This window comes from Rattus norvegicus, chromosome 3 (assembly GCF_021556685.1).
Source record: "Rattus norvegicus strain SHRSP/BbbUtx chromosome 3, alternate assembly SHRSP_T2T, whole genome shotgun sequence".
NCBI classification, from domain to species: Eukaryota; Metazoa; Chordata; class Mammalia; order Rodentia; family Muridae; genus Rattus; species Rattus norvegicus.
In genome coordinates this window covers 129,421,224-129,434,917 of record NC_141536.1, presented here as the reverse complement: position 1 = coordinate 129,434,917, position 13,694 = coordinate 129,421,224, and the positions used below count along the sequence as shown (strand labels likewise).

General features: G+C 39.4%; 1 protein-coding gene across 8 annotated transcripts in view; it reads right to left on the bottom strand.

Moving 5' to 3' along the window:
• Window positions 1–1,168: 1,168 nt before the first annotated feature.
• Window positions 1,169–13,694, bottom strand: part of Macrod2 (mono-ADP ribosylhydrolase 2) — a 2,026,216-nt gene continuing 2,013,690 nt past the window's right edge. For all 8 annotated transcript variants that reach the window (NM_001428715.1, NM_001428716.1, NM_001428717.1 and 5 more), the window contains 2 exon segments: window positions 1,169–4,242; window positions 9,601–9,668. In NM_001428715.1, coding sequence (NP_001415644.1) covers window positions 9,601–9,668 — 68 coding nt within the window. In that variant the 3' untranslated portion in view covers window positions 1,169–4,242.

Below are 13,694 nucleotides of genomic sequence, written 5' to 3'. Positions count from 1 at the left end.
GTCAGTGGAAAAACATGAGTTTTTTTCATGAAGAGTCTTGAATAGCTGGGTATAAAAGAAACAGTGTATCTAGCAGGGATTAAATCAACTCAAATGATCATCGTTATCATTGTGAACCATTGTGTTAAGAATGCCTGCTAAAACAGAAGGCTGTGCTACCTGCTTTTTATTTCTTCTTCAAATTTTATTTACTACTGGAAACATGTTCCTCTAGTGTGGCAGCTTAGCTGTTCTCACCATCCATCACTAGCATTTTATGAAAGATCACACTTGGTTGCCTACAAGAACAACAGCTGAAAAACTTGTTCTGAAAGGGATGGAAATTTAATTTTGTGGAATGAGTATGTATATCCACTTTGGAAAACGTTTTGAGGTTTTTCACAGTGATTTTTGGAAGCTCTGGACCACACTTTGAACTATGTTTTGTAATTTTATCTATCATGAAACATGTCAACAGTGCAGTAAGGGTGTGGCTGCCACAATCACAGAGCCAATGACAAAGCTCAAAGGAGGTACTTGAGAAGAAATTCAATAATGGAAGATGTATCCCAAGGGTGATCCCATTTTTTTTTTATCTTAGCAACCTATGTCTGCATCTCAGAAACTGTTAGTAAGTTAATGGCTTATTAGAAACAAAAATTTGGGGTGGGTGTGTATGTGTGTGTATATGAATGTGTGTGTGTGTGTGTGTGTGTGTGTGTGTGTGTGTGTGTGTGTGTGTGTATTTGGGAGCACCTAATAGAAACTTCTCTGTAGTTTGAAAAACTGGGCAGACTCCAACTAGTCTCAGTAGGGAATGAAGATCATTGAGTAAAAGTGGACTAACAGAGGCAACTTTAAAGATATTTCATTTATTTATTTATTTATTTATTTATTTATTTATTTATTTATTATTTACTTACTTAATGTAGGTGAGCACACTGTCACTATCTTCAGACACACCAGAAGAGGGCATCAGATCCCATTACAGATGTTTGTGAGCCAACATGTGGTTGCTGGGAATTGAACTCAGGACCTCTGGAAGTGCATGCAGCCAATGGTCTTAAGCATTGATCCATTTCTCCAGCCCTAGAGGCAACTTTAAACATGCTCATTTATGACCAAATAGCATTAAATGAATACAGAGTTACTGCTTGAGGCTACAGGACAAATTTCACAAAACACATAATTCCACATTATCCTCTCAAAGAAGTTTATTTGCACTCTGCTCTAACAAATATAGTTCGAAGGCAACAGTCATTTAAGTGTCATAGTGTGTGGCACAGATGAAAAGAGACAAACAGACTCAGAAGCTGTCCAGCATTTCAAGACTGCTTTAACAAAAGAGGCACGTGTTACCCTAGTAATACCAGAAGACATTTTTTTCCTTGCAAGCAACAGACTACATTTATTTGCATTAAGTAAAAACATATCTTGTTCAAGAAAATTACTTTTTTCCTGATTTTTCCTTTATATCACAAATGTCAGGGTAAGGCAAATCCTTAATGAGTCATATGATAAAAACCCTATTTCCCGAGAAAATATATTGAACATATTCTGCTAACTTTGTTGTTTTTCAAAGCACAGCTGACATGCACCACATACAGAGAAATGTCTTTGCAAACCAAGTGCATCAAGCAGAACTGTATTAATTCACAAAGAGGCTTTTCAGTGTTTCATAGAAAGATTTACAATTAGCTGCAGTGATTAATATGTGACCCAGTATCATAGACAGTGCTTTGGAGGTCTTCTTTGTAAGCTTTTATCAAAGAAGACATGTCCATCATCTGAATAGTTATCAGTAAGAGGAAAAGCCCCTTTGTCTAGTCTGCAGTGAGTACCTTTTTAATTAAGACTATTATGTTGAAGGTCTACTTCAATCCTCTGTATGAAAACATGACTAATAACAGGGCTACTTTCCTCCCATCCCCCTATTGCCCTTTATGTCATGTGGCCCAGCTGAAGTGTGTTTGGAAATGGCCATCCAGCATTCATGTGCAGAAAGCATTGGTTCACTTCCCATCATGTACTACCTTGTACAGCCTGTGCAGTGACAGGGCCAGTGAATAATGGGTTTCCTTGTCTGAGATGCCTTCAGTCTGGCCCAGAGCTAAAATTTTTATATTTCATTATTGAAGTGTAAATTAACTGCATTATTTATTTTAAAGCATACAATCATTCAGCCACGTAGCAACCAAAAATCTACTGCAAAGCAAAGATGAAAATGCACTTTAATTCATAAAAGGAAGTTTAAGCAAATTCAGGAGTTTGGGACTCCTTCTCTGTTTCCTAAATCTAAAGATTCCTTTCCTTTTCCTACAGTTTCCACAGACTTTTCTCTCCCTGTTTCTTAATCCATTCCCACACAAAATGAGCAAACACAAAGGCTGCCATTGGTAATGAGAAAGGTGGGCTGGAATTGTCTCAGTCCTGGCTATTCCTCTTCTCTCAGGCGTGCCTTCCCACTGTGACCCTATTCAGGAGGGACAGTAACACTCCCCCATCCGGAACCTTTCTAGCATGGTTCTCTCATCTGTCAGGCACTTCACAAAAATGGTGGGTGCTTGTAAAATAGCTGTGAAGATGGTAAGAAACATTGAAGCGATCTATCTGGATGGCTTCTTAGATTATTTAGAGGAAGCATTGTTCTAGAAAACAACGGGTAATGGAGAGGTATATGCTATCATGTCAAACTGTTGAAAGAGGAGGAAAAGAAAAAGCAAAAGCCATGGAGAAATGTGAAATTCCTGAAACAGCCTTGTTATTATGTTGATGAACTATGTTAATGAAAATGAGATGTTAAAAGGTAACATACTCAGAGGTATGGTTTGCTTAGAAACAGAAATTAATGCAGAGCAGGCAAAACTAGTCACAGGAAGATAAGATGGATTTTCCACAGGAAAGGGCAAAGCTGGTGAATTGAATGAGATACTTATGAAGTGGTACCATTTCACTGTCTTCTTTAGATATTCTCAGTTAGTTCCACTTTCCCCTCTCTGTTAGGAATAGCAACATAAAACATCATGATTCTAAAAGACTCTGGAGTTAAGATAGTATGCAAAAGACACTAGCATGTCTTTGGAACCCCAAGAGGCAGTGTGAGACCGAGGTTTGTTCTGGGATGGATACTTGGGATGATGTCCAGCCTCCTCTGGTCCTCATTGCTTGAACTTCGACTGCTCTACTTGCTCCTTATGTTGTGGATAGTTCTGACTAAGATTTGGATGAATGGATAAGCCATCAAATCACCCTTGGATTTGGCATTAGCAGACCAGGAAGCCAAGGCTGGAAGTAATGGCTCCAAATGTAACTTCAAGTGTGAGCCTCTGAAGGCCATCACATCTTGGATCACCATGGATATTCTTTTTATGAAGAGTAGAGACTTCAAGTGGAACTTTGATGACTAAAATGGTTATTAATAGATTTATTTGAGACCTAAATGAAGCAAGCCCCTCCCCTTTATCTCAATGATAGTAACACCCATTCCAATCGTGTACAAAGGACCATATCTTGGTGATTGGCTCCATATGGAAGCAGTAACAACCTCATCAACCAAGGAAGCATTGCCTGAAATCAGTGTCAAAAATGAACACACACGGCATCCTGGGTGTGATGGATGGAGGTTCTAGTGGCTGCCAACACTGAGCTTTGTTAATGCCTGATTTGAATATTTTGAGTTTCTTATCAGACCTCCTCCAATGGTTATTCAATTTGTAACCGTTTCTGCCCTTCCTCCTTCGTCAGTAGATTACACCAGTGCTGGGCAACTTGAACTTTAGCCTGCAGCTTGTCATTACATTCCTTCTTTTTCAAGGGACGCATCGTCCTGTAACCAGTTTTGTGAGAGAACCGAGAAAGCAGAGAGGGACCAGGAGACCTGGGTGAGTATTAACCCTATCACCATGGCCCAAAGGGTGAGGCATGAAGAAAAGACAGAAATGATAGGGACTGGTGCCTGAAAAATGCTCAGCATGGGGCCTCCTCACACATATGGAGGGAGCTCACTTGCTTTTTCTTTTTTCTTGTCTTTTCTTTTTGTTTTGTTTTTTCATTTTTTTTTCTTGTCTGTAGGTAAACAACAAAATGCAGCTGGAGAATTAGAGCAAAGGACCCCCTTTCTTCCACGAACTTACTTTCCCCCCTCCCCCACCCCCTTCCACAGCACACACTATCTTCTTCCCAAGTCCCCCAGGGCCAGGCCTTGCCATGCTGAGGGCTGTCATTTAGCTTCAGTTCTTTGTTCCTTTGCTTCATCTTGTGGCCCTGAGGAAGACAAAGAGAAACCACTTGTTAGATTAAAGATTAAGCATCTTCACAAGGTTTAGCAAAAAGTACCTTTTCAACGCAGTGCTTGAAACGTCTCTCAGTTCTCAAACAGGCCTAGGAATAGCTTACTTGGTTATCAAAGAGCTTTGCCTATCTGAACTGTAATTGCTGACACATGGTATCTTTCAAGATCTTATAAATCACTCCTGATAAATATAGGCCACATGACAAACTCCTTCAGCTGATGTGGATGATTAACTCAAGTGTTCAAAGAATTCTTTGAACAATCTACCTTTGATGTTCTTCCTTTCCCAGACTATGAGTACATTCTAGATTCTAGAGACTGGTATGTGAACAACTCATAGCATGCAGATTTGCAGAAGCCTTTGATGAAGCCTTTTTTTCTTGAGTATCAGTTGGGTCCTCCACCCATGAGACAACTCTAATATACTCTTTTCCAGAAGAGTCTATGGTCATTTTAGTTTGACTTTTAAAACTGAGGTCCACTCTACCTCCAGGGAAATACACAAGCCAGGTATATTCAGTTACTTCTAGTCTTAAGAGTCACATTTAATCTGTGACACTATCATGATCAAAAAAATTTGCATGACTAAAGAAATTTCCTTTTCCCAAGTCTACTCTTGCTGGAACCAATAATTGTGAAGTTTGGTTTCCTGATCTAGAACTTTCTACAGATGAGATCTCTATAAACAGGATTACACAAGCGTCTCTCTGCTTGGCTCCTCTCACTCAGCATAGTGTTTGAGAGTTATATTCTTGCTTCTTAACTTTATTCTTTTTTTTCCAGTAATGGTTGCCATTACTCTGTCTGGAAAGATCATATTTTTCATCCATTCTACTGTGAGATAGTTAGACTGTGTCAAAAAATTAGCATAGGCATGATATTTGTATTCATGCCTACAGCAAACACCCTTCACTTCTACTCTGTGCCCAAGCTAGACCTCTCTCAATCCCTAGCTACCACTATCCTCATTTCATGTTGACATTTTTGTTTAGTGGCTTATTTCATTTAACACAATGTACTATATTCCATTCATTTGTTGCATTTGTCCATGATGACGTTTTCTTTGTGGACATATAGCGTAACTCTCTATCTTAGCTACTATGAACAATGTAGCAATAAATACCAGTATGTGTATATGCCATGCTGATCTATGTTAAAGACTGGGATGGCTATATATTTTGCCATTTTTATTTCATTGAAAATAGACTTTTCATATAATCTATTATGATTACAGTTTCTCCTTCCCCAATTCCTATCAACCATATCTTATAGAAATTCTAAATCACTATTTTAAAATCAATAGTGATGCTGAAGGGAGTGAGATGGAATATTACTGTAGTGTGGGTTTGCATTTCCCTGATGGCTAATGGTATTCATTGTTTTGTTTTCTTTTGTTCTTCATATATTAGTTGGACATTGGTATTTTGAGAGGTATCTATTTTCTTATCGAGTAGAAAATTTGCTTTTAAGTTTTTTGGGCTCTCTTTTGGATATTCTTCCTTTGGGATATGTAGCTGGCAACCCCCCTTCACCCTGGCCCCCAACTCTGTAGATATCTCTCTGTTATGTTGCTTGTCTTCATTTGCTGCATGAAAGCTTTGCCATTGGATGTAATCGTACTTGGAAGTTTTCCTTTTGCTCTTTGGGTCCTCTCTGGGAATAAAATTGCCCAGACCACTGTCATAAAGTGTTTTCCTCTGTTTTGGGTGTTACAGTTAGGGGTTTGATGCCCGGTCCCTTCCCCAAAAACACACAAACATTTCTTTTAAGTTAGTTTTTATACAGAGAGAAAAGTGGTAGGCACATTTCAATCCTCTGCATGTGGATTCTGGCTTTGCAAGGTCATGCCTTCCAGTTGGCTCTTTTAACTCAGGATTGCATTTTTATTACTGTTTTCTATTTCCATAGGATTAAGGTTTTGCTGCTATTATTCTATTGTTTGTGAAGAAATTCCATTTTTGTGAAGAAACTCTTTGGTTTTATATTAGTTGCTTTTCTAATCGCTGTGACTTAATGCCTGACAAGAAGCAAAATAAGGGGGAAAGGAATTTTCTAGGTTGCAGTTTAACAAAGAATGGAGCCCATCATGGTAGTTGGAGAGGAAAGGGAAGATGGTGGGATGTGACCTTGAGTTCACAGTCAGGAAGCAGAGGGAAGACTGACTGAAGAATTCATAACCTTCAAAAAATCGCACCAGCAAGGGATCAAGTTTACAAACATTAAGCTTGTAAGGGGTATTTCTCATTCAGGCCATCACGGGTGTTATGGCCGAGACTGCACAGAGTCTACAGGCTATCACTTTTCTTTTGTAATATGAACAGTTTAACAATGGTAATTCTCCTCTATCCATTAAATGGAACTTCTCCTATACGTACGTCTCTGATTTCATGCTGTGGTGTCTTATGATTTTTCACTAGCAGCATCTTTCACTCCCTTGGTTAAATTTATTTCTGATAGCTTATTTTTGTAGTTATTTTGAAAGATTGCTTTCCTGACTTTCCTCTTTTTCTCAGAACATTGTTAAGATGATCTGTGTACTGCTACTTTCCTGATTTTATCTGTCTTTCTATATAGAACCATATCATCTGCAAAAAAGAATATTATTCTTCCCATTCCATTTTTATGTCTTTATTGGCCTTTCTAAAACTTCCAGTACCCATAGCTAGAAAAAAGTGACATCACTTTATCTTCTTATGGGTTTGTTTTGGTTTAAATGTAAAAGGTCCACCATGGGCTCTGACCCCTGAATATTTGGTTTCTGGGTGGTTGCACTATTTTGGGATGTAGTAGAAACCATTGTAAGTCAAGCCTACCTGGATGACATAGGGTATTTAGAAGCAGGCCATTGAAGTCTATACTCTTCTCTGAATCTAGTCTAATATTCTGCTTCTTGATGCTCCAGGTGATGAGGTCATTTTACAAGCTCCCATCACCAGCAAAACAGGCTCTCTATAGCCATATTCTTCCCCTTATATTTTATCTGATATTTTATCACAGCAATTAATAAGTAGTTGGTATTCTGGGCTTACAGAACATGCTTTTGTTTTTCACCACTTGGTATAATGCTGACTATTAATTGTAATATTGGCGGGAGTGTTTATAATGAAGAGTTGCTAAAAAAATCTGATAGATTTAAAAATACTCAAATGATCATATAATTTCTATCTTCCAGATTACTTAATGCCATTACATTTATTAATTTGCATCTATGAAACAACCCTTAAAGTTCCTGGGGTAAAATCAGCTTGATAATGCTGAATGGTCATTTTTTTTATGCTAACCTTTTGGGCTTCTTTGCCTCTTTCATTTAAGTATAACAGTTTTGAAAGAACTGTCTATAGTCAGTGTGAGTATGACCTTGAAGGTTTTATTGAAACTCAAATGGCCTTTCCCTGTCCTGATGTTCCTGCTGATCTTCAAGGGTTCAAATAGATTTTTCCTCCTTCTTCACTGATTTTTGTTAGAGTAATTGAAAATACAGGGTCTAACATTTTTAACTCCTATCAATGTGGGAGTTTCAGTTACTCCATATTTTTGTACCAGATGATGATGTTCACTTTCTAAAAGAAGTGGCTCAGTGTCAACGCACATCAAACTACATCTGATGAGGCTAAGAGAGTAAGAACTACGTGCAAACGCTAACCACAATAGTAGTGTAAAAATAAAGGCTTCACATACATTAATGTTGTTTGATGTAATTAATATGAAAAACAAAGTCTAACCTGTGACTCTGCTAAAAGAAGAAAACTATATGTCACAGTGCACAGAAGGCTGGGAAGAGATGGGAGAGGAAGCTGAAGAAGAAGAGAGAACCCAGTGTCTGTGGCAGACTGTCTCTAGTTATCCTGATGGATGGTTAAGACTATGAATGCTCAAGTTTCATGTGTGAAACAGTGTGATATTTGCATATGCACATCTTTCTGTGTAATTCAAATTACCTCGAGATTATCAAAATACTTGATGTAACATAATGATGTGTTTTGTAGTTGTCATCCTGCATTAGGACTAACAAGGAAAGTCTCTACATGGTCACTACATATGCAATTCTTGGGTTTTGTTTTTTAAGTATTTTAAATTCATGGTTTTCTTGAATCAGTGGACATAGGAACAACATATCTGAGTAGCCAGAGATACTATCTAGTATGCATTAACATATATGTGGGATAGAGCCCAGAAAACCAGTGTGGTAAACAAGCAAGTTTCCTTGTCACTTTAAATTAAAGTTACAGTTGATGATGCTGGGCTTATTAATTAATTTAGATAGATTGCTCTGGTAGCCTATGACGTTCTAATAAAGTTAATATTTGGGATCTGTATGAATATGGAAAAGCACCATCATGCTTTCTGCAAGCAATGTTTGAGCTATTCAAAAGCAGGTAAGAGAAGAAATGATGACGACTATGTTTACACATTCAAGTAATTTTGAATTGGAAGTATTTGAACCTCCGTGTGTATCTGAGGTCAAGGAAAATAGATCTAGACCTGTACTTTACTTGGATGTTAATAGGAAAAAAAAATCCAAAAGTTGTACTTTGTTGGTGGCTAAAGAATAAAAGGGACAAGAGGCACTGAGGAATGGTGGGAACTATTTGTCTCAGTTCATTATTTTTCAATGGGAACTTCCCAGAGTATTTGAAGCACAAATACTCTGGGTATTTGAAGTATTTTCCCACCTTTCCTACAGCCCTTTCTAGGGTTGCGAGCATTGTGGAAAAGCTAATAGATTATTTATCACTCTAGATATGATTTAGACTGTGTGGTCTGGTTACCATAGCTTTATTTTCCTGGGAGTTGCCTTGGGCTCATTGAACTCAAGGAATGTCTATACAGATGTACATGTCTTCAGGAAGCAGTGTGCCACCTCAAGCACCTATTTTTCTGCCAAGACATATTTATATGTCTTTATATATTCTTTCAGGTAAAGATTTAGTGAGACACATAAAAAGCAGATATACCAAACAACACAGTGTGGTGTTCCTGGAAAAATGATGCTTCTGGAATCAGCTGGAGTACTGAAGTAATGAGATCACCCTAGGAGTCAAGGGGTAAGACTGATAGGAAAACACTATTCTTGTCCAAGTGAGGAAATCTAAGGTGTTCCGTGATTTAATTATGCTTGCTACAGCTTGTTCTTTCTACTTAAGGATGACAAGCTTCCATGAGGTAATCTTTCTTCTAAACACCCTGTTATTAGGTTTAAAGATCTATAAAGTCAAGCCCAAGCTACATTCTGGGAGCTGAAAAGCAAAGATAAATACAGCATCTTGTTTGCAAATTAATCCTAGTGGTTAGCTCATGAATTGAAAAATCCCTCCATCCGGGTAACTTACCTATTGGAGATCTTCCTGCAGACTCTCTGTCATCTCATTTACACCATCCACCTGACTGTTCATGTCAACTGTAAACAGAAAGAGTTAAACCATTATCAAACCTAAACTGTTAAACACATGAAAATTGCCACTATTGTTTGAAAATGTTCCAATTTCCTGTCTTATGCCTTTTCTGTTTTCATTTATTCATGACATTGGGACCAGGAGGTTAGAATTCATTCTCCTCTTGGCTGAGCTGTCATTTCATGCAAGATTCGTGGTTTGGCAATTTGAGTGTATTTATTACCATCCTTAAATAGATAAATTCAAAGGCCCTAATAGATATCTAGGAAAACCAAGAAAGAAAACAAAGAAAAGCAGACCATTGACATGCAGAGAGGTGCACAGTTCCCTCCATAGTGGCAAGGTCAATAGACCTGGTCGGTTTGTTGTGTTTTTCAATTTCAGAATTCAAAACAGTTCCTGCAGATTTGCCAGTGGGTCTGACAGCTAGTAGCCACCATGAGATAGAAAAGCAAAGCAAAGCAACATGTGTGTCTTTTACTTGTGTTCCTTCTTTGTGAATATTTACATAAACATAAAATGTATAATTATTGCCTTTCTCCAAAAGTGGCCCAAAGCACTCACTCTGGAAATTTCCAAGGGTCAGCAAGTTTAATGAGATTTTTTAGTATCCAAGTCCATACTGTAATCGAAGAAAATAAATGAAGAAGTGGACAGTGGCTGACTGGGAATTTAGCTCGGTTGGTAAGAGTGCTGAGTCTAACGCTGAGTCATAGGTTGAGTTCCTAGCAACAGATAGGGGAAACAGCCAATGAAAGATCATTAACTGTGAAACTCTGACTCCAAATCCCTGGCAAACAAATATAATCTTTAGTTCAAATGTCCAGGACCAGTGCTGGTAGCCATCAGCTCCTCTCCTTTCCAACTTGCAAGAAGCCAATGAAAGACACCTAATACTTCTAGTTAGCTTTCTTCTAATACCCACCTCCAAATACTGAATTGGTGCCTTCCACTTTGAGAACTGAACATATCCCTCTTGCCTGCATTCACTGGCAGAACTGGCTAATACTATCACTATAATAACATTACTTACTTGGGAAGTGTCTGCTCTTTGAATGAAACTAACAACTAAATTTTTTTCTTTTTTCCAGAACATGAAAGAGTAAAATAATGGAATAATGGTGGGTGCTGGTCCCACACTACATGGATGCTTCAAAGAATGACATCCTTGGATAGCATCCAATGACCCCTCTCACGCTTCCAGGCTTAAAATGGTGATATCTCTTTTCTTATCTGAAAACTGCACTGATTTACTAATTATTTCTCAATTCATTTCAAACTTCATCTGTAAACTGGCCAGATGCAATAGTTCTGTCAGCAAGAGAAGCATTTATGTTCTGTTCAACCCGGCATACGTGTTTCTGTAAATGCTCCCCTCAAAGTAGAACATACAGAAGTAAGCATGGTGAAATGCTTGTTTTCTGTTCCTTCTAGTCAAAAGACACCTGGTCTACAGCCTATTAGTGTATGTTCTATAAAAAGCATTCCATGATTAAATAGCTCTTTGTAAAAGTAAAGTTTTTTCATATTAAAGAAGTTCTTGCTAAGCCTTCAGAGTCTACAGGTCACTACTGCATCTAGGACTTAGACTCGAGATTTTACATATCACTTTGTTGTTTTCCAAGGATCAGTATATGGGGCTTATCCAAGTGATAAGAAATCATTTTATATTTTTAGGGGCAGGCTGGAACTGGTTCTAGTTTAACTGAACTCCATTGTCAGGTTGGTGGGTCTGGGGCATCTTCTGGATAATGAATGGTCATGAGTAGAGGAATAAAAATTAAGGCAGACAGTTCCAGTAATGGCAAGCCTATAGGGTAGAGAAATAGCTGCTATAAGAAGCTTTATTTAGCCCTGCGGTTCAGACACCACCCAGATCTGAAGGGACCCTGTCAATAGCTCCCTACACCCAAATCCTGTAGGAGGGAGAGCTAAACCTTCAGAGGGGCAGACATGCCTGGGAAGCCAGAAGAGACTACACTCTGCCCACATTTCTGACTCCAGAGGAAAACACCTAATGCCATCTGGAACCCCTGTGCACAGGGGTCAGAGAAAAGACACCCAGGCCCTTCTGGTTGCTGCCCTCACGGAGAGCTCGAACACAGCCCCCACCCCCACCCCCAGGAGCAACCTCAGGCTGGAACCAGAGGTAAGACAAACATTTCTGCTCCAAGTGAACTGCCTGGTGGACTCAGGACACTCACAGGCAAAATTTCTCTGGGACCGGACACATCCGGTTTTTAGCTAAAGCCTGAACCTCACTGATCCCGGCCCACAGCTCTCTGTTCTCAAACACCATGGGAGAGAAAGCTCACTGCCTAGATAGGTGGGCACTCCTGAGAATGCAGAGCTGGAGAGACCGCCAATACTGCCCACCCTTGCCCACATCCCTGGCCCAAGAGGAAACTATATAGGGCCTCTGGGAACAGGAAGATAGGGACACTCAAGCAGCAGGTCCTCTGCGGTCCAGATACCACCTGGATCTGAAGGGAGCCTATCAAAAGCTCCTTGCAACCAAATCCCGTGGGAGGGAGAGCTAAACCTTCAGGGAGGCAGACATGCCTGGGAAGCCAGAAGAGACTACACTCTGCCCACATTTCTGACTCTAGAGGAAAACGCCTAATGCCATCTGGGACCCCTGTGCATAGGGGCCCAACAAAAGGCAGGGCAGGCCCTTCTGGTTGCCGCCCTCATGGAGAGCTCAAACGCAGGCCGCCAGGAGCAACTTCAGGCCAGGGACCAGAGGTAAGACCAACTTCTCTGCTCCAAGTGACGGGCCTGGTGGACACAAGACACACACCCAGAGTAACAGCTGAAGATCAGTAGACAGAAAAGACTACACGCCTGAAAGCAGAACACTCTGTTCCCATAACTGGCTGAAAGAAAACAGGAAAACAGGTCTACAGCACTCCTGACACACAGGACTATAGGACGGTCTAGCCACTGTCAGAAATAGCAGAACAAGGTGACAGCAGAGACAACCTGACGGGAAGAGGCAAGTGCAGGAACCCAAGCAACAGAAACCAAGACTACCTGTCATCATCAGAGCCCAATTCTCCCACCAAAGCAAACACTGAATATCCAAACACACCAGAAAAGCAAAATCTAGATTTAAAATCACATTTGATCATGATGATGAAGGATTTCAAGAAAGACATAAAGAACTCCTTTAGAGGAATGCAGAAAAACATAAATAAACAAGTAGAAGCCTATAGAGAGGAATCACAAAAATCCCTGAAAGAATTCCAGGAAAACACAAACAGGTGAAGGAACTAAAAATGGAAATAGAAGCAATAAAGAAAGCACAAAAGGAAAAAACCCTGGAAATAGAAAACCAAAGGAAGAGACAAGGAGACGTAGATATAAGCATCACCAACATAATACAAGAGATAGATGAGAGAATCTCAGGAGCAGATAATTCCATAGAAATCATCGACACAACTGTCAAAGATAATGTAAAATAGAAAAAGCTACTGGTCCAAAACATACAGGAAATCCAGGACTCAATGAGAAGATCAAACCTAAGGATAATAGGTATAGAAGAGAGTGAAGACTCCCAGCTCAAAGGACCAGTAAATATCTTCAACAAAATCATAGAAGAAAACTTCCCTAACCTAAAGAAAGAGATGCCCATAAACATACAAGAAGCCTACAAAACTCCAAATAGATTGGACCAGAAAAGAAACTCCTCCCATCACATAATAGTCAAAACACCAAATGCACAAAACAAAGAAAGAATATTAAAAGCAGTAAGGGAAAAAGGTCAAGTGACATATAAAGGCAGACCTATCAGAATCACACCAGACTTCGCTCCAGAGACTATGAAAGCCAGAAGATCCTGGATAGATGTCATACAGATCCTAAGAGAACAGAAATGCCAGCCCAGGTTACTGTATCCTGCAAAACTCTCAATTAACATAGATGGAGAAACCAAGATATTCCATGACAAAACCAAATTTACACAGTATCTTTCTACAAATCCAGCCCTAACCTACAAAGGATATTAAATGGTAAAGCCCAACATAAGGAGG